Here is a 24612-nt window from a genome sequence, read left to right on the forward strand (position 1 = left end):
GAGAATGAGAGAAGTCAAAAGTGGCTCTCGTGATGTAGACCTACAGGGCAAAGGTAGAAGGATGAAATTTCCACACCTGGGAAAGCTGCAGGTGGAGCTGTCTTGGGAAGGAGCTTGAACGATTCATATTCCAGTTGGCAATGTCCAGTAGACATCCAGGTTCAGTCACTCAGTCATGTCTGACTCTTTGCAACCCCATGGACTGTAGGCCCCCAGGCTCTTCTGTCCATAGGATTGTCCAGGCAAGAATACTGGAGTGGGTTGCCATGCCCTCCTCCAGGGTATCGTCCCAACCCAGGGATCGAATGTGAGTCTCTAGTGTCTCCTGCATTGGCAGACAGATTCTTTACCACTAGTGCCACCAGGGAAGCCCTCCAGATCACTGGCCATACGTCTTTCCTGTGTGCTTTTTGTACACAAAAAACACACATACAATCTTCCTCTCAAGCCATTTGCTGGATTCTGCACCTGTGTCGTGGTAAGTTGAAAATCCTAGGGACCTCCGTGAAGGTCCAGTGGTCTTCTGCTTCCACTGCAGGGGATACATTTTCTATCCCTGGTCACGTGCTGCGTGGCACAGCCAAAACCAAAAAAAAGTTATTAAAAAGAAAATCTTAGTTCAAAACATGCAGAGACCAAAACTTTCATGCATGAGGAGACAAGAGACCTTCTAGTCTCTCAACCAAAAGCTCAGGAGATCCACACCCGAGGAAACCACAGATGTACTGAGTTTTAGTAAGCCTGTAGCCCAACACTGATCCAGTTCAACTCTTGATTGGATAAATGTAGGCCAGCCCTCATACTCTGTCTGTCTAGGATAGGAAAGGAGACACTTTGACAGTGGAAGATGTTGTCTTGCTTCCTTATGTTTTTTGTACACAGTGTCAGGAACACAGATTTACTAAACATGCAGAGGGGCAGAAAAATAACCAATAATGAAGAGGAAAAAAAATTAACATTAGAAATAGATCGATTGATATCTACATACAGACTTTTAAATAACTCTGATTAACATGTTGAAGAAACTAGGGGAGATGGACTAAGTGGATGAAAAAATAGATTGCAACAGAGAATCAGAATCTATAAAAAAAATCAAATTCAGGTAGTCCAGAGTAGTCAAAATCAAAGAGGCAGAAAGTAAAATGGTGATTGCCAGGAGCTGAGGGTGGGTGGAAATAGAGGGTTATTGTTTTCATGAGTTTAGAGTTTCAGTTTTACAAGTTATGGAAATGGATGTTGACGATGGTCATGTAACATGAATGTATATACTACTACTGAATATATACTTTAAAGTGGTTGAGATAGTAAATTTTATACTATGTGTATTTTACCACAATAAAAGTAGTTTTTAAATAATAGAGGCAAAAAAGTAGACTTTTCAGAATTCAAAATATACTGTAATTAAAATCAACTTAATTCTCAAGCTTGACAGAAAATTGGATGTAGTGGAAAATTAGATTAGGAAAGTGGTTTACAGGTTAATGAAAAACAAAATAAAGCACAAGAAGAAAAGAAAATGGAGAAAATGGTATGGCATACAGAGATATATAGGATACAATCAAACGTCTAACCTACCTGTAATTGGAGTGTCAGTAAAGAAGAGAGTCAGATGGAAGCAATATTCTAAAAGGATGACCAAAGATTTTCTAAAACTGATAAGACATCAACCCACAGATTCCAGAAGCCCAGCAAGTCCCAGACAGTGTAAACATAAATAGAATCACACCTAGAGACATCAGACTCAAACTGCTCAAAACTAAAGGTGAAAAAAAGAGGAAATCTGAAAAATAACCAAAGAAAAAAAAATGTACTTTGTCCTTTTGGGTGTAAGAATATGACTGATGGCTAGTTTTTTTCAGTGAAACTATAGAAGCTAGAAGACACCTGAATGGCACATTTAAAGTGGTGAAAGAAAAACAAAGTAAGACAAAACTTTCCCACCTAGAATTCTATACCTAATTAAAGTACCTTTCAAAAATAAATGCAAAAGAAAAATCTGAGAGACTGTTTCTTCTGCAAATCAGAGCTTTAAGAAATACTGAAGTAAGTTCTTCAGGTTAGGAAGCATTGTGATTGCAGAAAGGAATGAAAAGCACCAGAAAAGGTATGTATGTGGGTAAATAGTTTTGAATTAATTACTTAAAATGATGACAAAAATAAAACAATGATGTTAACGTCTTATGGGATTTAAAACATTTCAAAGACATGACATCAGTAGTTCAAAGGGCAAGATGAGTAAATGGTGTTAAATTGTAAGATTCTTGTGTTTGGGAAATGGTAAAATAGTATTGTGGGTTTTTTTTTTTTTTTTTTTTTTAACTGTTACAAAACTGTTGCAGTGAACAGCTTATATGTATATTTTTGTACATATATTTAGAACTTAAGATGGATTGTTCAAAGAGGATTTGTTGTATCAATGGTTATAAGCACGGAAAATTTAACAAATACTGCCAAATTGTCTTCCAAGAAGGCTTTACCCATTTATCATAAACGTACTCTCACCAGCGTTAGAAAGCAACAGTCTTTAATTTTTGGCACCCTTAAGGACAAAATAACGTTTCAATTCACGTTTTTCTGATGACTAGTTACAGTAACACCATTTGCAATGTTACCCATTTCTGTTTCTTCTGTTAATTTTTTGTTCCTGTCCTTTGCCCATTTCTCTAGTGGATCATTTATCTTTCTCGTTCATAAGAAGTCTTCATGACTCTGGCTATGTATTTCTTTATGGTACATGCTACTAATTTTTCTCCTAGTCTATTGTTTATCTTTTTAAAATTTTTACTCATGGTGTCTCTCGTGCATAAATTGTGTGTATATGTTTTAACCTCTATACAGCCATATCTGTCATTTTCTTTTATGGCTTCTGGGTTATGTGTCTTAGGGTAGTCTACTCTTCCCCGGGATTATAAAAAATGTTTTATTTTCCTCTTACTCTTTTGGTAACTCTGTGTTTTAGTTTTAGCTCTCTAATCCATCTGGAATTTATTTTTTGTATATGATGTGAGGGAATGTTTTAAGTTTTATTCCCCAGATGATTTCCTGACATCATTAATTGAATAGTCCATCCTTTCCCCAGTGCTTCAAAATGCCACATTTATTAAAAATTAAATTCCTACTTATCTGTAAATGTGTTCCTAGGCTCTATTTCTGTGCCAAAACCAAAGAGTTTTAATTACTGTGATTTTATAGTGTAATATTAGAATTCTTTCAGTCAAGTGACAGAACCCAGCCCAAATTAGGAAATCTACAGGCTATGAAACTAGGATGTGCAGAAAGGCAGGCCTATTTTTTCGCAAAGTTGTGTCCAGGAGCTCAGAAGATGTCATCAGACTCCCATCTCTTCATCTGTCAGGCACTCTCTCCCCCTGGTACTCAGGATAGCCATTGGTAGCCTTGAGCACACCCTGATAATAACTACAAGAAAAGAGGTCATCTTTTCCAAGAGTTTTGGCCAAAAAAAAATGTCTGGGTTGGACTCTGATCAACCTATCTTTGGTGGCATGCATACCCCTTCAACCAAAGGCGTGGGCTCTTCTGAGTGGCCAGGCCTGTACCACATGCCCAACCCTCTTGTGAAATTGGGGTCAGTCCTCCTCCAACCACAAGAAATGGTTTCCCCTGAGATTTTATTACCAGATGTAGTGAGAAAGAGCACTTGAAGGCAGAAAAGTCTGGTACAAATGTGGCTTTGCTCTCTGTTAAGCCAAGTTCCCACACACACACAGGGTCATTCTTCTTTTTCAAGACTATCTTGGCTATTTTTATATACATTTCCCCCATGTGAACTTCAGAATTGACAGTCAAGTTCAATAAAAAGTGTCATTGGGTTTTTGGAATTGTGTTGGATTTATAGATTCATCTAGGGAGATTTGACATCTTTACAATATTAAATTTCCTCATTCAAGTAAAGGGTATATCTTGCCACATGTTTAGGGCTTCTTTTATGTCCATAAGTAAAATTTTTTTTATCATTTTCTTTATACAGATCTTGTACATTTCCTCTCAGATTTATTCTTACTTCTTAAAAGGTTTTTGTTGTTCTTGTGAATAAGACTTAACCCCCAATTAAATTATCTAACTGATGATCGATGGTATAAACATAACCTAGGAATCGTAACAGGCCACCTAACTGCTTTCACATTATTTCATCATTTTTATGCCAGTCCAGTTAGAATTTTTAGGAAGTATATCTGCAAGCAGTAATCTTCCTTTCCAATATTTGTAGCTCTTCTACCTTTTAATTATAGCATTAGTTAGACCAGACTCTAGTGCAGTGTTGAATAGTAATAGCCATTTAGGACATTGCTACAGGGATATAGTATTATATAATACCCTTTTCAGTTTATGGAAGTTGCCTTACATTCCACCATAAATAAGTGCTGGATTTTATCAGTTCTTTCTTTTTATATATTAGTGTCTTCTAAGAGGAATGATCATTTTCTTTTTCTCCTTTAATCTGTTAATGCAAAATTGGTATCAGTAGATGTACTAAAGTTGAACTGTTTTGGAGGTAAACTCTGGTTATTATCTATCATTTTTTTTAACACATGGCTAGATTCAATTTGCTGATGTTATTTTTAGGATTTTTATATCTGTGTTCTGAAATGGTATTAGATGGCATGTTCTTTTTTGTGCTCTATTTGTCAGCTCTTGGTATCAGGGTTATGGTAGCCTCATAGCCTGAATTGGAGAGTTTCCCATCTTTCTATGTGCTCTGAAATAATTCATGTATTGTAGGGATTATTTGATTCTTTAAAGCGGGTAGAAAATCTTGTAAAACTGTGTAGACATGGTACCTTATTAAGTGGAAATATTTTCCTTTTTTAGTTCGTGTTTCATCAGAGTAATATGCATATCAGGCTTCCCTGGTGGCTCAGACAGTAAAGAATCTGCCTGCTGTGTGGGAGACCTGGATTTGATCCCTGGATTGGGAAGATCCCCTGGAGGAGGGCATGGCAACCCACTCCAGTATTCTTGCCTGGAGAATCCCACAGACAGAGAAACCTGGTGCGCTACAGTCCATGGGGTTGCAAAGAGTTGGACACAACTGACCAACTAAGCATAGCACAGCAGAATATGCATATAATGTAAGAAGTCAAATAATACTTCAAAGCTTATAAAGAAAAACAGCAATTCTCTGTCTTACTTTCCCCCATTTCTGTTCCCCAAAGACTGATATTTAAAATTATTTTCACTGTTTCTTCCAGTATTTAATTTCATATTGCTAAACAGTATGGTAATAATGTTAGTTTTGAGTTTTTAGTTTTAGATGCCAAATCTAGCTCTCTTACTCCCAATTCACATGCAGGCTGCTGCTACTGCTGCTAAGTCGCTTCAGTCATGTCCTACTCTGTGCGACCCCATAGACGGCAGCCCACCAGGCTCCTCTGTCCCTGGGATTTTCCAGGCAAGAGTACTGAAGTGGGTTGCCATTGCCTTCTCCATGTATATTTTTGTTTTTCCCTCATTCTGTTGTCATAACTATATTATAGTTCACAATGTATTCATTCAGTTCAGTCTCTCAGTCATGTCTGACTCTTTGTGACCCCATGGACTGCAGCATGCCAGGCTTCCCTGTCCATCACCAACTCCTGGAGCTTACTCAATCTCATGTCCATTGAGTTGGTGATGCCATCCAACCATCTCATCCTCTGTCATCCCCCTCTCCTCCCACCTTCAGTCTTTCCCAACATCAGGGTCTTTTCCAAGGACATCAGGTGGCCAAAGTACTGGAGTTTCAGCTTCAGCATCAGTCCTTCCAATGAATATTCAGGACTGATCTCCTTCAGAATGGACTGGTTGGATCTCCTTGCTGTCCAAGGGACTCTCAAGAGTCTTCTTCAACACCACAGTTCAAAAGCATCAATTCTTCTGTGCTCAGCTTTCTTTATAGTCCAACTCTTACATCCATACATGACTACTGGAAAAACCAGAGTTTTGATTAGGCAGACCTTTGTTGGCAGAGTAATATCTCTGATTTTTAGTATGTTGTCTAGGTTGGTCATAGCTTTTCTTCCAAGGAGCAAACATCTTTTAATTTCACGTCTGCAGTCACCATCTGCAGTGATTTTGAGCCCGAAAAAGTAGTCTGTCACTGTTTCCATTGTTTCCACACCTATTTACCATGAAGTGATGGAACCAGATGCCATGATCTTAGGTTTCTGAATGTAGAGTTTTAAGCCAACTTTTTCACTCTCCTCTTTCATTTTCATCAGGAGGCTGTTTAGTTCTTCTTTGCTTTCTGCCATAAGGGTGGTGTCATCTGTATATCTGAGGTTATTGATATTTCTCCCAGCAATCTTGATTCCAGCTTGTGCTTCATCCAGCCCAGCATTTCTCATGATGTACTCTGCATATAAGTTTAATAAGCAGGGTGAGAATATACAGCCTTGACGTACTCCTTTCCCTATTTGGAACCAGTCTGTTGTTCCATGTCCAGTTCTAACTGTTGCTTCTTGACCTGCATATAGGTTTCTCAGGAGGCAGGTCAGGTGGTCTGGTATTCCCATCTCTTTCAGAATTTTCCACAGTCTGTTGTGATCCACAATTGTATAGCTAATAGAATATGATACTGGTTAAACCAGTTTTCACTGTGTATATCATTATGTCTCTGTAGATATCATGTGAACCACAAAGTATATTTTGAATTACATTTCCTTTCTGATACAGCTCTTGTTTTCCCTGAAGTTAATTTTTCCCTCTGTTTTTATTTGTTCTGTGTATCTCTCACTACTTCATCCCCAAACTTCTTTACTTAACAAGTTAGTTCTGGAGAGCTGTTTGTAAAATTAGCCAATCATAATCTAAAATGACCAAAAAAGATTTAAATTTCTAATTCCCATATGCTTGCCTGTTAAAGGAAAATGTGAATTGGGCCTTTAAAGCTTAAAGCCAGGCATGCACTTTTCTTTTTTGCCATTTACAGTCTTTGAGGAATATTTTCTCCAATTAGATGCCTTTTGTCAATATCAAGACCTCCTGAGACAAGTGAACCTCTCCCACTGATAATCTGCAGTGTCCTAGGGAATCCTTAACAGAGTTATTATCTGTACTCACTGCCTTTCCATTTGTTTTGATTTTATACTGGTACAGCTGGACTACTTTCCAGAAATCAAGGAAATGCTCAAAGACTAATGGATTTATGTAAATAAAAATAACATAGGAGCCAGTCTGGAGAGTTTCCACTGTCCAAATTTAGGACAGTCTGAGCATCAAAAAGTATGATGATGGTAATGGTTTATAAAAATGAATTTTTTAAGTTCATGGTGATATTCAAATAAATACATAAGTAAAAGAAGAAAAGGGGGCAACATTTGTCTTTACATAAGAATGCTAATTAATAAGTTTAAAAATAATGATAAAATTAGAAAATCACCATTTTGTAACACCCAATGTAATAACTGAATTCTGGCAATAATCATCAATGGATGCTCAAACCATTAGAAGAAAGATCACTGGAAACAGATTATTCCCATGGCCTCAAAGCCCCACAGATTACTTATTAATGTTACTTACTACAAGAGGTAAGTTATCTTTATATTGGAGGAATCTAACAGTCACTAATCAAATGACCAAACAGCATCCCCAGTGGTGGTCGGACTGACTGCTTAATATTATGTGTCTCCTGGTTTGAAACAGCAAAAAGTATACAGATTTAATAATGTACTAATACTCTTGGCAAAAATTGTTTGATCTGAATCTAATCATGAGGAAACAATGAGACAAAACCAGAATGTAGAACATTTTTCTGGCCCGAATCTTCAGAAAATTTAGTCATGAAAAATAAAACAAAAATCATGAAACTATCAAAAGACACTAAAGAGAAATAATGGCTAAGTGCAGTAATTAGAACCTTGATCCTGCATCAGGTTGGGGTAAGAAAAAAAAAAGACATTTTAGGAATAATGGAGAAATTTTAAATGATATTTGAATTAGAGTTAATTTTTTAGGCATGATAATGATATTGCAATATCAAGATATAGGAGAATGTCCTTATTCTTAGCAGAGGCATGGTGAAATACTTAGAGGTAAACTTCCATGATGACTGCACTTATTTTCAGGAAAAAAAATATGCACGTGTGAATGGATGCTAGTTATTAAGCTATAGCTTCTCAGCTCTTATCTTCTGTACGCTCTGCTGGGGCTGGGCCTTTCTGCTTTGCCTATCAAGCTAATAAGAGGCTCTACCTCTCTAGGGCTCTAGAAAGAGAAGGCATGGCTAGAGGAAAGAGCTTGGTTCTTTCTATCTGCTTTCAAGTTAGACTCTACATGCCAAAGAATGAAGTTGGACCTTTACCTTAAACCATCTACAAAAGCTAACTCGAAAATAACTCAAGTAATTTAGTTGATTTAAGAGCTAAAACTATAAAACTCTTAGAAGAAAACATAAGCCCAAAGCCTATGACATTGGATTTGGCATCTTTTCTTGGCTCTGAAACCAAAGGCATGAGCAACAAAAGAAAAAACAAGCAAATCAGACTTCATGAAAAGTGGAATATTTAGTGCCTCAAGTGGCAATACCAACAGAGTATTTATTCTGTTGGCAATTGTCTGCAGGCAACCGACAGAATGGGAGAAAATATTGCAAATCATATAGCTGCTAAGGGATTAATATCCTGTATAAAGAAATCCTAGACTCAAGAACAGCAACAACAAACCCAATTAAAAATGGCCAAAGGACTTGCATAGGCATTTCTCCAAAGAAGATAAGCACATGAAATAAGCATATGGAAAGATGCTCTTAGCATCACTAATCATTAGGGAAATGCAAGTCAAACGACAGCAAGATACCTTATTGTCCTAATACTCGTTAACATGGCTACTATCCAAAAAAAAATTAAAAAGTGTTGGTGAGGATGCAGACAAATTGGAGCCCTTGTTCACCGTTGGTGGGAATGTAAAATGGTATAGCCATTATGAGAAACAATATGGCAGTTTTTCAAATTTTAGACTAGAATTACTATGGAATCCAGCAGTACCACTTCTGGGTTTATACCCAAAAGAACCGAAAATGAGACTTGAACAGATTTACTTGCACACCAATGTCCAGAGCAGTATTATTCACAATAGCCTAAGAGTGAAAATAGCCCAAATGTCCACTAACAGATGAATGGATAAAGAAACTGTGGTATATACGTACAATGGAATATTATTCAGCGGTGAAAAAAAGAACCTTGGGAATGCTATGCTTAGTAAAACAAGCCAGACATAGAAGGACAAACACTGTATGATTCCACTTATATGAAGTACCTAGAATGGACAACTTCATAGAAACAGAAAGCATAATAGAGGTTACCAAGGCTGGAGGGAGGGAAGACTAGAGAGTTGCTGCTTAATGAGTACAGACTTCTAGTTTGGGCTGGTGAAAAAGTTCTGGAAATGGATAGTGGTGACGATTGCACAACATTATGAATGTACTTAAACTGTCCACTTTGAAATAGTTAAAATGATAATTTTTAAAATATTTACCACAATAAAAAAAATTAACTAGAAAATTGTTCCATCTTGGACTTCCCTGGTGGTCCATCCATTAAGACTCTGAGCTTCCTCAGCAAGGGGCACTGGTTCAATCCCTGGGTGGGGAACTAACACCTACCATGCCACAGAGTGCACCCACACCCAAAGAAAAACGTTTTTCATCTCACTTCCACACATTTTTTATCCTAACCTTCCAAAAGAAAATTTGAAATATTAAAAAAGACCATCCATTTGCTTTTCAAAACTTTTAATTACTGAGTTAAAGTTGGTTCTGCAAGAAAGAATGAGTTATTACAGCTTAGTTCTTAATTACACTGAAGACCAATTACAATAACATTGAGTTTGTCATCATTTTGGATTAAGATTAAAGAATAGTCATTGTTAGGCAAGAAGAGTTTTCCTGTTATTACTGTTCATCACAACTTTTTTGTTTGGATAGGATTTGCAGATTTAACCTAATTTAAAACAACACAAAAACAAATAGAACAAAGAATAGGATCTGTGTGTATCAGATATGCGTGGGTTATTGTCCTCAGATTTTCTGGACTGGAATAAATTTTGAACAGGCAGGCACACCTTCTGAATTAAATAAAATCTTTCCTTATTTTTCTTTCTCTGTTATTTATTTTGAGTTTTTTTTTTTATATTGTGTTTAAATATTAATAAAACCATATTTGACATTAAATGAAAGATAATGTTTTGTGAAATTTCCGGATATACACAGATGCATCACACTGAATCGCAACGTGAAAGGTATTTCTTATGGTAGATCTTTGTAAACAAAAATTTGAAAAATAGTTTTCTGAACATTCTGCAGTTTTGACTTTGATTTCCCCTTTAACCCAAGAGTTGCTTAAGAGGATTTTTAGTTCCCATTCTGTTCATATTTTGTTTCATTGCACTGTATAGTCAGAGCATAGGCTAGGTTATTCTATACTATTTTTCTTTATTGGAAGAAAGGTGTATGTTTGTATATTTCTATATTAGAAAATTCATATACTTACTTTTAAACACTTGGCAGACTGAAACAATTTCAGATTTTCTTGCAAAAATAAGGTAAAGAATTGCTGTGCAGCACCCTTCTTTCAGATTCTCCAGATGTTCACAGTTCATTACACTAACTTTATGATTCATCTCCTCTCTTCCTCTTCTTCAGGCTTCTCTCCCCCTCCCTCTTCTCACTCTCTCCCTTCCTCCCTCTCTCCCCTCTGTCAGCTGTTCACCCAGGTATTTTCAATAAAGTTTAGGTGGAGACTACGTCTTAGTACAGACTCTGGTGTATTATGTCATTCTCCACACCCAAACTTCTGTATAATGCATTAATCCAAGGAATGGTTTATTGGCCAGTAATTATGAGATATAGAATAAAAAGTGTACGGGACTTCCCTGGAAGTCCAGTGGTTAAGCATCTGTCTTCCAGTGTAGGGGACTCAAGTTCAATCCCTGCCGGGGGAACTAAAAGGTCCCACGTGATGTGGGCTCACTGAGCCCATGTGCTCTAGAGCCCTTGCGCCGCAGTGAAGACCCAGCACAGCCCCAAAACAAATAAATAAATTGTATTCTGTCCTCTAAATAGAAATTCTAGTCCCTTTGTCTCTGAGACCGAAGCTGGTTTCCCCAGTCACGTTACATAACGCATCCAACCTCTTGCGTCCCAGTGTTTCATAGGCACTCACTCCTGTTTCAGGTGCAGTCGTTCATTTTCCTTGAAATAACAAGTCTGTGCTTTTTTTTTTTTTTGTCATTGTTGTTTTTTCTTTCTTCGTGAAGACCTGAGGATGAGATGTTTTTAAAAAGGCTTTCTGGAGGTTACCTTGTTGGAAAAGACCCCGACGCTTCCCTTTTCTACAGAGAAAAAGGAAACCAAAAATTTCAGGCGAAGGATTATATGGGAGCCGCAGTGCTGTACTCTAAGGTAAGACCCACCCCCAGCCAAGCAGGAGGAGCTGTCTCAACCATCCAACAGTGCATATTTCTTCAAAAGACAGAACCGTTCTTGCCAAGTGGTATAGCCACTAGTAACTTTGTCTATTAATTCTGGATTGGATTTGAAAAAGAAAACTGGTACAACTCTGTTTCTGTTCATATTCTGAAACAAAGGAGAGTTTGTATTATATGTCCTAAATTCCACCAAGAAACTTCTCTTCACGTATTCCCTCAGGCACAAGTGTAGCAAGCCTTACTGGACGCCTTGGCCTCCCTCACCCGTGTCTATCAGCTCTCACTGAATTGTGTGCCCTTTTTTGTCTGAATAACCGATGAGGCTGTTAGTGTGTGATAGTCCCAATGTAGAGAGAAGTTGGATTTGGGGGCTAGCCACCAGGTTAGCTTATAGCCAGTGTAACTTTGATTAAGGTTCATTTCAGTTCAGTTGCTCAGTCATATCCGACTCTTTGCGACCCCATGGACTGCAGCATGCCAGGCTTCCCTGTCCATCACCAACTCGTAGAGCTTGCTCAAACTCATGTCCATCAAGTCGGCGATACCATCCAACCATCTCATCCTCCATTGTCCCCTTCTCCTCTTGCCTTCAATCTTACCCAGCATCAGGGTCTTTTCCAAGGAGTCAGTTCTTCGCATCAGGTGGCCAATGTATTGGAGTTTCGCTTCAGCATCAGTCCTTCCAATGAATATTCAGGACTGATTTCCTTTAGGATCAACTGGCTTGATCTCCTCACAGTCCAATGGACTCTCAAGAGTCTTCTCCAACACCACAGTTCAAAAGCATCAATTCTTCAGCGCTCAGCTTTCTTTATGGTCCAACTCTCCCATCCACACATGACTACTGGAAAAATCATAGCTTTGACTAGATAGACCTTTGTTGGCAAAGTCTCTGATTTTTAATATGCTGTCTAGGTTGATCATAGCTTTTCTTCAAGGGGCAAGCGTCTTTTAATTTCACGGCTGCAGTCATCATCTGCATTGATTTTGGAGCCCAAAAAAATCGTCTCTCATTGTTTTCATTGTTTCCCCATCTATTTGCCATAAAATGATGGGACCAAATGCCATGACCTTCGTTTTTTTGTATGTTGAGTTTTAAGCCAGCTTTTCACTCTCGTCTTTCATCAAGAGGCTCTTTAGTTCTTCTTTGCTTTCTGCCATAAGAGTGGCGTCACCTGTGTATCTAAGGTTATTGATATTTCTCCCGGCAGTCTTGATTCCAGCTTGTGCTTCATCCAACCCAGCATTTCGCATGATGTACTCTGCATATAAGTTAAATAAGCAGGGTGACGTACTCCTTTCCCTATTTGGAACCAGTCTGTTGTTCCATGTCTGGTTCTAACTGTTGCTTCTTGACCTGCATACAGATTTCTCAGGAGGTAGGTATGGTGGTCTGATATTCCCATCTCTTGAAGAATTTTCCAGTTTATTGTGATCTACTGTTCATGAGAACCCCATGAACAGTATGAGAAGGCTTCCAGAGTAGGAACTTGAAAAAAATTCCTGAGAGACTTCCTTCCATAATTTTTTAGCAATAAATATGGGTTTAAAGCAAGAATGTATCAATCCCTTGAATCAGGTCTGTGAACCTTGTCTATTGAAATAGTTAGTGTGCAATTTATAGTTAGTGTGCAATTTAAGTGAAAGTGAAAGTCACTCTGTCATGTCCAACTTTTTATGACCCCATGGACTATACAGTCCATGAAATTCTCCAAGCCAGAATACTGGAGTGGGTAGCCTATCCCTTCTCCAGCAGATCTTTCTGACCCAGGAATGGAACCGGAGTCTCTTGCATTGCAGGCAGATTCTTTACCAACTGAGCTATCAGGGAAGCCAGTGCTTTTGAAGTGGGTACCCCCTACTCTGCATCTTAAACAGACCGATGCTTAAAGTTTGGAATTAGTTTTCCAGCTATCAGACTAACAGCAGTATCTTCTAAAATTGATAAAAGCTCTGCTTTATGATGCTACAAGAAAGTATTTATCTGAATAACATGTTAGTGATTGCCGAAGAACTAAAACCCACTAGATGTAATGATCACTGATAAATGCCTTAATAGTTCTTTTTCAGAGCTAATCTTTCTTCAGCTGCATGCATACGTGTCATAAATGTGATCACAGGGAAGTTGTTCAAGGAAAATAAACTAAAAAAAGTAAAATCAGATGAAAAATTAAGATTTGTTCTGAATGCAGAGGGAGATGAGCCTTCCTATTTTCATGAAGCTAGTATTTTGGTGATTATAGTACTTTGCCGTTTTCCCATAGAGTTGCTATTTTCTTTCTTTTTTGAAATACTATTTGTTATTTTTGTCTGACTGTAAATGTAATATATGTTTACTTGGAAAATACAGAGAAGCATAAAGAGTAAGAAAAAAATCCCATAACCAGTGATAAGCACTGTTAACATTTTTGCTTACATCCAGCCAGCCTCTTTTTCCTCTGAAAATATGTTTTTCTTGTACAAAATTGTGATAATGCTGTACTTAGTGTTTTGTAACCTTTTTTTCCCCTCAACAATTTATTGTGACCGTTTTCTCATGTTATTAAATTTTCCGCTAGAACATGATTTTTTACGGCTGGCTTAGTGTTCCATTACAGAGAACTATACTTGATTTAACATCTCCTAATGTTGGCAGGTTGTTTGGTATCATAAAGCTGCAAGAAGCATCTTTCTATGTAAATATTTGTACACACCTGATTATTTCCTCAGGATAAATTCCTTGAAGGGCAATTGCTGGGTCAATTGAATGTAATTTTTTTTTTTTAGGCCTTTGGCACTTGATGCTAAATCTTTCTCCAGGAAAAAGCTAGTTACTCCCCTTCCACCAGAACATGGGATGTTCATTTCTCTATATCCTAAGCAATACTGATTATTATGGTATTATTATCATTATTTTACCTATTTATTCTGGCATAGGAAATGTGCTTACATAGCTAGAATTTTAAAGGTGCAAGAATATACAGTGCCGTCTGCTTCCTTTGTTCCCCAGCCACCTGGTTTCCATCTCCAGAAGTGAGTAGCACTGATGCTGTTAAAAGGTATTTTTCCAGAGGTACCTCACCAAACACAAATAAATACAAGTAATCTGCCACCCCTGCACACATGCACTCTTTTTATGTAAATAAAATTTTGCACACACTGTTAAGCACTGCAGTTTTTGCACTTCTGTTGCTTTGTATGGATGTAATGTTAATTTATTAGTGTCTTCTAGATCAATATTTGTTTCCTATCTTTTGTTACTTCAAACAATTCTGTGATGAGAAGCCTTTCATGTATGTTATTTTGCATATATGTGTAGGATAAGAGATTATATCTGTAGGATTAATCCCTAGGAGAGGAATTGCTGGGTCAGTGGAGATACAGATACATATATAAATATAGTGTATATGCTCAGTCGTGTCTGAGCCTTTGTGGCCCCATGGACTGTAGCCCGCTAGTCTCCTCTGCCCATGGGATTTTCCAGGCAAGAGCACTGGAGTGGGGTGCCATCTCCTGCTCCAGGGGATCTTCCCGACCCACGAATCAAACCTGTGTCTCATGCGTCCCCTGCGTCAGCAGGTGGATTCTTTACCACTAACCAACTGGAAAGCCTCAGCACGTATATATTAAGAGATATATGTATTGCTGAATCGCCTCAGTAGTCATGCAACTAGTTTACATTCCCACTAGCCATGTAGACAAAGTATATCTCATTCCTATGCCTGCAGAGTATCCTATCAATTTTACTTCTCTTTGCCGATCTGATAAGTGAAAAATAGCATCTCAGCAGAGTTTTAATTTGCATTTTGCTGATTATGAATGAGGTTGAGCATGTTCCATTTGTTTAAGGGCCGTTTATGTTTCCCGTGAGAATTGTTCCTATCATTTGCTTATTTTCCTACTAAATTATTGCTTGTCATCTTATTGATCTGTAGGACTGTTCATAAAGAAATGAGCTCTTTGCCTATAATAGGAGTTGCAAATATTTTTTTCCAGTTCAATGTTTGTCTTTTGATACTGGTTTTTGCTCCACAGAAATTTTTTATTTTTATGTGACCACATTTATTAACCTTTTATGACTTCTGGGTTTTGTGTCATAATTAGAAAGGTATTTCTCACTCCAGCATCACTTTGGACTGTTCTAGTGCTCTTACAGTTTTAGTTTTCACATTAAGGTTTTGATCCATTGGGAATTTATCCTAATGAAAGTTTTATCATCTGTTGAGAACCAACTTTATTTTTCCTCAGTGGCTACTTGTCCCAGTACTTTCATTGAATAATCCCAATCTTTTCTCCAGTGATTGGAGACGCCACCTTTATGATTATTCCTTGCCAATTTGGTGGTAGAAAAAAGCAGCCTTTGTCTGCTTTCATTTTCATGTATTTGACTATCTGTCTAGGAATTGTTTCCCACGTATCATTAGTGTTTCTTCTTGTGTGACTTTCTGTTTGCTCTCCTCACACTTTGTTATGTGCCAGGTTATACTCCTCAGTTTTTGTTTACCTTGAGTGTGGTCTTGTGGCCGACCCTGTGTCTGAAGCTGCTGGCTTCAAAGTGCTTCACATATTTATTTCCTCACCTAATCTTCTCAGCTCTGCTCTAAGGTACTTGAAAATGAAGCAGATGAAGCACAAAGAGATCCAGTAACTTTCCCAATCGTATACAGTGTTTTGTAGCAGAGCCCCTGTTCTCTGAAAAAAAAAAAAAAACTCTGAAGATGCTAGTTTCCATGTATATACCTTAACCGGTTCATTGTTCTTCAGGGAGTATCGCATTCGGGGCCCAGCTCTACGGACATTTCACTGTGTTATGCCAATCGCTCTGCAGCCCTCTTCCACCTGGGTCAGTATGAAGTGAGTATCAGAATGCCTGGTGTGATTGGAGAGGATCTGCAGGGGGTTCCCCGGGGGACTAGACCTTCATCCTTGCTTCCACCTCAGAACACTAAAACTGGGCCCTATGCAACTGGTTGAACCAGAAGCAAATCGATATCCTCCCGAACTTGTTCTTTCTCATAGTTCACTTCACTTGTCACAGATTATTATGTAGGGTGGTGTTGGTTGGCAGGAAAGAGACATGCACGTTCCCCAGGGCCATGGACTCTCTCCAGTGGGTCAGCAGTGCTCAGTTGTTAAGATCAATTGTGATACACACAGCTACTGCTAATAATGCTTTAGGTTCTAAGTGTTTGCAAACTATTTTATTTGTTTGGGTTATTTATTTTTTTTTAATAAGTAGATGAGCAGGTTTAAGAATATCCCTGTAGGGCTTCCGGGTGGCTCAGTGGTAAAGAATCTGTCTGCCAACTCAGGAGATGCAGGTTTGATCCCTGATCAGGGAGGATCCCACGTGCTCCACAACTACTGAGTTTATGCTCTAGAGCCCAGAAGCCACAGCTGCTGAAGCCAGAGAGCCCTAGAGCTTGTGCCCCACAACAGGAGAAGCCACCTCAGTGAGAAGGCCTCACACCGCAACTAGAGAGTAGCCCCTATGCTCCAGAACTAGAGAAAAACCTGAGCAGCTACGAAAACCCAGCACAACCAAAACTGGAAAAGTGGCGGGGGTGGGGGAGAGAGCTATCTGAGTAATCACAAGTTCACGCTTAAGCCCTTTGGTCCAAAAGAGGAGAGCAAGAATCTAACTCCAGTCCCCCAGCAAGAAAAGCCTGGGCTACTGAAGGCAGCGATGGGAAGACCTTGTGAAGCATTTAGCCCTTTATGTCTTCCCTATATTATTACTTCTTACAATAATGATTCCCATATATTAAGCACATACTGTGTTCCAGGCATCTTTTTAACACATCAGGTATATTACCTTGTTTTTGTCTTTACTTCTATCCTGTGAGGTATTATCCCCATTTTTTCCGATGTGGAAACTTAAACACTGAGAAGCTAATTCACTTGCACAAGGTCATACAACTAGTAAGAGGCGGAGTCTGTACTGGGATGCCCTCTTAATCACCATAATATGCCTCTTCTGTCTGTAAAACTTTTCTCCTTAGAATCAAAAATAGTTAATGACAGTTAAACATAATACCTTCAGCATGTATTTCTAATCATTAAACTAAAAGATCACAGTACAATATGATTTAAAGAAATAAGCACAGGGTTGTAGTTGCTCTATTTTTAATAATCCTTCACTCACTTGTAGATTTTTGTTAAGACTTCCAAGTGAATATTTTATAGAGTGGGGACTAATGGTCATTTGGGAATCTACTTTCTGTTTTTAGACATGCCTTAAAGACATCGTCAGAGCACAGACCCATGGGTATCCAGAAAGACTGCAACCCAAGCTGCTGTTGCGTAAGGCAGAGTGTCTGGTGACCCTGGGGAGACCACAGGAGGCAAGCCAGACCATCATTGATCTTGAAAGTAGCTTTGCTGCCAAGCCAACTCTCTCAGCTTCCCAGTTTCAGATTCTGCAGAGAACCCTCTGTCGTGTGAAAGTGAAGGTACAAGAAAAGGAGAATCTCCCAGAAATCTTCCCAGAGGCTCTAACCAAAACCTTTGAGGGTGTGGACCTAAGGGAAGAGAATGAACAAATTCCTGGTGCCTCGTCCTCTGTCAGCTTACATATAGACCCTTTAAAAGGCCGCTATCTGGTTGCCACAAAAGATATCCTCCCAGGAGAGCTTCTGGTGAAAGAGGATGCTTTTGTGAGTGTCCTTAACCCAGGAGAAGTGCCACTGCGGCCTCGTGGCCTGGAGAGCAAGTGGGACATCCAAGTTACCAATGGGGACCTTCACTGTCACCGATGTCTGAGGCACACTCTGGCCCCGGTTCCCTGTGATGGATGCAGCTATGCCAAGTACTGCAGCCAGGAGTGTATGCAGCAGGCCTGGGATCGCTACCATAGTGTGGAGTGTTCTCTGGGGGCTCTGCTTCTCACACTGGGTTTGTTTTGTCATGTTGCCCTGAGGTCGACTCTTTTAGCTAGGTTTGAGGATGTTGGCAAAGTCACAAAGAAGCTCTGTGGTGAGATGAGTAACCAGGGCATCTGCTTACCTGAAAGCAAGAATCCGGTGCAGACACTCAAATATGACCTGGGAGGAGAGGGGGACAAAAAGGACAAAGCAGTTGAGACCCCAATTCCTGGATGTGATATTAATGGGAAATATGAAAGGAATTATAATGCCATCTTCCACCTTTTACCCCATACTGAAAACCATAGCCCTGAGCACAAATTCCTCTGTGCTCTAAGTGTTTCTGCATTGTGCAGGCAGCTCGAAGCAGCTGGTTTACAGGCCTTCACAACAGATCTGAAACCAACTAAGCTGAAAGCTGCAGAGCCTCCTGTGTTGTGTGCAGAGCTGAGTGTTTGGGGAGTGGCTATGCTGAGACACATGTTACAGCTGCAGTGTAATGCTCAGGCAATAACGACCATCCAGCAAACAGGTAAGAGGAAACCTCTTTATTCTGCCTTACAATATTGTTCTTGATAGAGCTAACATTTACAGTGGAGAAAGAACTGTAAAAGAGAACAGTAGTCAAGTCAGTGGCTTAAGGGAACACACAGCTGTCTTCTGCTTATGCCATCGAGAAGCTCTGTGACTTTAAATTACTTTGATCCTACTCTGCCTCAGCTTTCTCATCTGTAAAATGGGTAGTTTAATCTCACCTAACATTACAGAGTTGTGAAGCTGATGTGCTTATTTCTAAAAATAAAGTTAAAAATCCTATCCCCTGCCCAAAAAAAACTCTGTTACACTGTTAATTTTTGTTTTAATTTTAACTGTAATTTTATTTTAAATTTTGTTTATTTATGATTGTGCTGGGTCTTCATTGCTGTGCACAGGCTTTCTCTAGTTGCAGTGAGCAGGGGCTACTCTAGTTGTGGTGCAGAGGCTTTTCATTATAGTGGCTTCTCTTGTTGCAGAGCATGGGCTCTAGGGTGCATAGGCTTCAGTAGTTGTGGCGCGAGGGCTCAGTAGGTGTGGTACACAGGCTTAATTGCCACAGAGCATGTGGAATCTTCTTGGATCAGAGATCAAACATGTCTCCTACATCGGCAGCCAGATCCTTAACCACTGGACCACCAGGGAAATCCTACACTGTTAATTTTTTATTGTGAAGGAAAGCTCAAACAATCTAGACAAAACAATCACGACAAACAAGACTGCAGACGGAGCAGGGTCTGTAGTTAAAGTATCAGAATCTTAACTTACTCCTGTGACACAGCTAGTCTTATCTCTTCTCTTCAGCCAACAGATTTTTCCCTCCATTCTTCTGTTTTAAATTTCCAAGAGAGGAATCTGGCCCAGCACAGCTTTTCAGGCAATACTGCTATAGTGGGCTGTATGACTGCTGCTGCTGCTGCTAAGTCGCTTCAGTCGTGTCCGACTCTGTACGACCCCATGGACAGCAGCCCACGAGGCTCCCCCGTTCCTGGGATTCTCCAGGCAAGAACACTGGAGTGGGTTGCCATTTCCTTCTCCAATGCATGAAAGTGAAAAGTGAAAGTGAAGTCGCTCAGTTGTGTCCGACTCTTAGCGACCCCATGGACTGCAGCCCACCAGGCTCCTCCGTCCATGGGATTTTCCAGGCAAGAGTGCTGGAGTGGGGTGCCATTGCCTTCTCCAGGGCTGTATGACTATTTCTAATCAAACATGGATTACCTTATCTGGGTTTGGGCTGCCTTTGGTCTCAGGGCCATTGCTAGACACAGACTAGCCTAGCCCTGTTTTCCTGAACTAGACCCTGGAGATGAGGCTGTTAAGGTAGATGGGGAGGTTACCTGTGCCCAGCATCCTGAGTGCCACCTCTAATATGATTGTACTGACAACAGATACTGTTATTAGCAAAGAAATGGTGTTTCCAACATTTCTGTTGTTTGATCTCCATTTTAGCAGACAGTGTGTTTCAATTCAGTCAGCTCAGGATACTTTTCTCAATTTCCTAATTAGCTCTCTGGAGGGGAGGAATGAGGTCATATCTACACCTAGTATTTATAGGCAGATATTAAATGTGGCTTCACTGAACTATATATGCTTAGCTCTTTTGATTGTCTCACACGAGGTAATGTAGAATCCTGTCAACCTTTTGTTTATATTTTTTATCTCTAATTTTAATTCAGCTGCCAAGTTATACAGTGTATAGTTATTTCATTGGACATATTTTGGGGCAGGACTCAATTCCCCATCCTGAAGCACAGGAAACATCCCAAAATAGCACTGGCCTCATCCCATGATACAACAGAATCACACTGCAAGCCAGTCTCCGTTTTCCTCTCTGCCTTTTGCTGCTTTGAGCCATTGCTACCTTCTAAAATATATCTGTTGAGTGTTTCTCCAGAATTGTGTTTTCCCTCGGGTACATTCACTGGCATTTTAAAAAATACTGTTTTCATTTTGTTTTGTTTTTCTGAATATAAAAAATAGTATATAGAGCTTCCAGATTATACAGCAGAAAGATACCACCTCTTGATTCTATTATGTCTTGCCTCTAAAATACTGAGTAGAACATACAAAAAAGATATAAATGTCAGTAGCTTGCAAAACTGTGAAAACTGTTGTCTGCGAAAAACAGTAGTGGCGACCACTAACTCAGGCTGAGTCCTTGAGGCAGGATGGCAAAGCCAGAGGGACGAACGTGTTTTCCACCTGCCCTCCTTCACTGGCCTCCCCTTATGGTCAAAGAGTCATCGCCTAAATGTTTTTGTTCCCTGTTCATGGTATTGCATTGCAGTCAATTTTTTATTTACACGGCAAGTTTGGGGTAAAATTTTTCACAAGTTGTTAAGAATGAATTTTGGTAGGAAGAATATGTATGGTCAGGAACACTTGTATCTTCTGTGGCTGAAAAAGACTAGAAAGGACTAGATACGTACCATAATACTGGTCACCTGAAGTGATCGGAAAAGGAGACTCTGTCTTCATCTATGAGGTTCTAGTATTTTATGCATGATTTATTCTTACTTATGTTTTAACTGTATATACATTAGTCAAAAACAACACTAGAAGTAAAAATACCAAAATCTTAATTAGCAGTGATGAATTCTGAAAGTGGAAATATGGGTGATTATGGCTTTCTTTGAACATACCTGTATTTTTAAAATTAAAAACACATATTCGCACTGTGGTAACATTATTCTAGTAAATTTAAAATTGGTTGTATACCTTTCCCTTCATTCTAGGGAAATGAGAAACATTCAAAAAAATAGTTCACAGAGCAAAAGGTAGGAAAATTATAAAAATGAGTCTTAAACAGTAAATATAAATGGACTAAACTCTATTAAATGAATCTTTTAGGATGGGTCAAAAAGATTAAAATCCAACTATATTCTGTTTACAAAAAGTACTAGTTGCTCAGTTATGTCCAACTCTTTGCGACCCCATGGATTATAGCCTGCCAGGCTCCTCTGTCCATGGGATTGTCCAGGCAAGAACACTGGAGTGGGTTGCCGTGCCTTCCTCCAAGTGACTCTTGAAACAACATGAAGTGTTTGGGCAAGACATGTCGGGAATCACAGGCAAATCAGGGTATTAATATAAAACAGTAGAACCCAAGGTAAGATATCTAGTAAAACAAAGAGGCACTTTATTTTTGTAAAGAAGACTTTTCTGAAATGTATCATCAAGCTTAGCTCTCAGGAACATAGAGATTGTGTCTGTAAAACAAAAGTGACTGAGTATACGTGGAGAAACTGGCAAAAACTCCATGGTTATAAGAAAGTTTAATATGCCCCTCTGATCAAATATATTAAAAATAAGGATATAGAAACCAAGATAACATAATAAAACAGGGAATTCAGAGATATAGTCATCAAAGCTTGTGTCCTATAGACCAGGGTTTAGCCAACTTTCTCTGTAAAGGGCCAGGTAGTAAATGCCCGGGCTTTGCAGACCACGTGGTCTCTTCTGCAGCCACTCAGCCGCACTTGTAGCATGAAAGCGATGATAAACAGCACACAAATGAATGTGCCTGGCTGGGCGCCAATGAAAATTTATTATGGACGCTGAACGCTGAATTCCTTACAATTTTCATTTCATGAGAATTTTCTTTTGAACCACTTAAAAATGTAAGCACCAGACTCCCCTGATGGTCCAGTGGTTAGTTAAGAATCCACCTGCCAGTGCAGGGGACATGGGTTCGATCTCTGGTCCTGGAAGATTCCACATGCCAAGGAACAGCTACGCCCGTGGGCCGCAACCGCTGAAGCCCTCGCCCTGGAGCCCACATACCGCAGCAAGAGAAGTGCCCGCAGTGAGAAGCCCTCCCACTGCAGCTGGAAAGTCGCCCCTGCTCACCCCGCAATTAGAGAAAGCCCCGTGCACAGCAACGAAGACCCAGGGCAGCCAAAAATAAAAATAAATGATTTTTAAAAACGCAAAAGCCATTCTTAGGCCACATATGTACAAAGAAGAGGCAGCAGGCAGGATTTGGCACACAGGCTATACAGTCTACAGGTTCCTAATAGAGACAGAAGTTTGGCAAATCTAAGTAAGAAATCCAAGGCAGTGGCACCCCACTCCAGTGTTCTTGCCTGGAAAATCCCATGGACGGAGGAGCCTGGATGGCTGCAGTCCATGGGGTTGCTGAGGGTCGGACATGACTGAGCAACTTCACTTTCACTTTTCACTGTCATGCGTTGGAGAAGGAAATGGCAACCCACTCCAGTGTTCTTGCCTGGAGAACCCCAGGGACGGGGGAGCCTGGTGGGTTGCCGTCCATGGGGTCGCACAGAGTCGGACACGACTGAAACGACTTAGCAGCAGCAGCAGCAGCAGCAGGGGAAAACGCCCCCAAATTAGAAACAATGAAGGGGTTTAGCCAAGAATATAAATTTGTTTTAAAGTTTATAGCAAATATTTAGTACAACTTTAGATTATTGAATTTGAAAATACTAAGTAGACAACTTTGTAGAAAAATAGAAATTGCCTAAATTTTTCCAGAGGGAGGAAAATGCTTTAAAAGTCCAATGATTATGGAAGAAATTGAAAAAGTTATCAAAATATTTCCATAAAAACAAGCCAGACCCACTCTTTTCTATGTGAGTTCTTTAAAACTTTTAAGGAACACATTTAGCTACCTTTTAAAAAGTACCTTTCAAGGAACAGAAAGATATTTTTATCTTTTTTATACAATATAAACATTATAAAAATATCTAAAAATATAATGATACTTTATATCATTTTTATACATTATAAACTCTTCCAGGACATGGGTACAACCTAGTACCTTTTCCCACTCATTTTACAAAGCCCAGAATAAAAACTATAGACCAGTCTCACTTGTGAATATAGATGCAGAAACCCTGAAAAAAAAAAAATCACTGCTATGTCACATCCAGCAGCTTATTAAAGGAACAATCATATATCACCAAGTAGAATCTCTTCCAGAAATGCAAGGATATTTTAATTTGGAAAGATATAAAAGAAGGCTTGGATAAATGCAGACACATGCCATGTCCTGAGAAGGAAAGACTAAAAAATGTAAAAATGCTGATTTCCCTGCATTGACCTAATCAGTATAATGCCATTTCCAGTGAAATCACGATTGGATTTTTCTGAAACTTTGACAGTGTCCTAAAGTTCTTCTTGAATAACTGGGTAAGAATAGCCTATTTGTTGTAAAAAGTACTGAAGGGACTTAGTACTACTAGATTTCCTATCAGCATTGAGCTACAATAATTAAAAGCAATATAGTACTGATATGGTAGCCCCCCAAAAGTATTAGAGTCTTTCCTCAAGTCGTTAAAAAATTAAATATTTAAAAATTAAACCATAAAATATCTAGACAAAGATAAGTGAATTTTTACATAATTTTAGGCTGGTCAGAGAAGCTTTCTAAAGTGTATAATACCAAATTTCGGTAATTAGAAGATAGCTAGATTTAACTTAAATGCCAAATTTCAAAAACACTATAATCAGAAAAGAAGATAGCAGATGTAGGTGAAAGAGGCCCTTGAAGGAATGAGAGTGCTGGATGGGGAACAGTGAGTTCCTGTTCTCTCACTCTAACCACTAACTCTCAGTATGAACTTGGGCGGGTTACTCAACCTCTGTGGGGGTCATTACTCTGATACGGATAATGAGAGGACTAGGTGAATCTCCAGGCCTCTAGGGGAGGCTGTTTGCAAACATGACCACAATTTCTGTGGTCCCATCCTTATATGTTTACTCCATTTGAACTTGACACTGCTTTTTCTCCCATCCAGAGGTGGAGCCTGTTTCCCCCTGCTGAACCTCAGTTTGATCAGTGGAGTGCAGTAGA

The 24612-nt window shown here is 39.2% G+C and overlaps 1 protein-coding gene across 6 annotated transcripts in view; it reads left to right on the plus strand.

The window, feature by feature from the left end:
* The window catches only part of SMYD4 (SET and MYND domain containing 4), a 39455-nt gene that overhangs the window by 4237 nt on the left and 10606 nt on the right, over positions 1 to 24612 (plus strand). For 4 of the 6 annotated variants that reach the window (XR_015146929.1, XM_086355584.1, XM_086355581.1 and 1 more), the window contains exons 3-5: positions 11251 to 11395; positions 16165 to 16254; positions 17631 to 18795. Coding sequence is in view for 5 of the 6 variants with exons in the window: in XM_086355584.1 (XP_086211710.1) it covers positions 11251 to 11395; positions 16165 to 16254; positions 17631 to 18795 (1400 nt within the window). In the remaining variant the exon portion in view is untranslated. The remainder of the gene's footprint in view (positions 1 to 11250; positions 11396 to 16164; positions 16255 to 17630; positions 18796 to 24612) is intronic. The other 2 variants (XM_086355587.1, XM_086355586.1) reach the window with 1 other exon arrangement.

The sequence above is a fragment of the Bos grunniens genome, chromosome 19 (genome assembly GCF_055505025.1).
Source record: "Bos grunniens cultivar Pamir isolate PY7600 chromosome 19, Bosgru_T2T1.0, whole genome shotgun sequence".
Classification (NCBI taxonomy): Eukaryota; Metazoa; Chordata; class Mammalia; order Artiodactyla; family Bovidae; genus Bos; species Bos grunniens.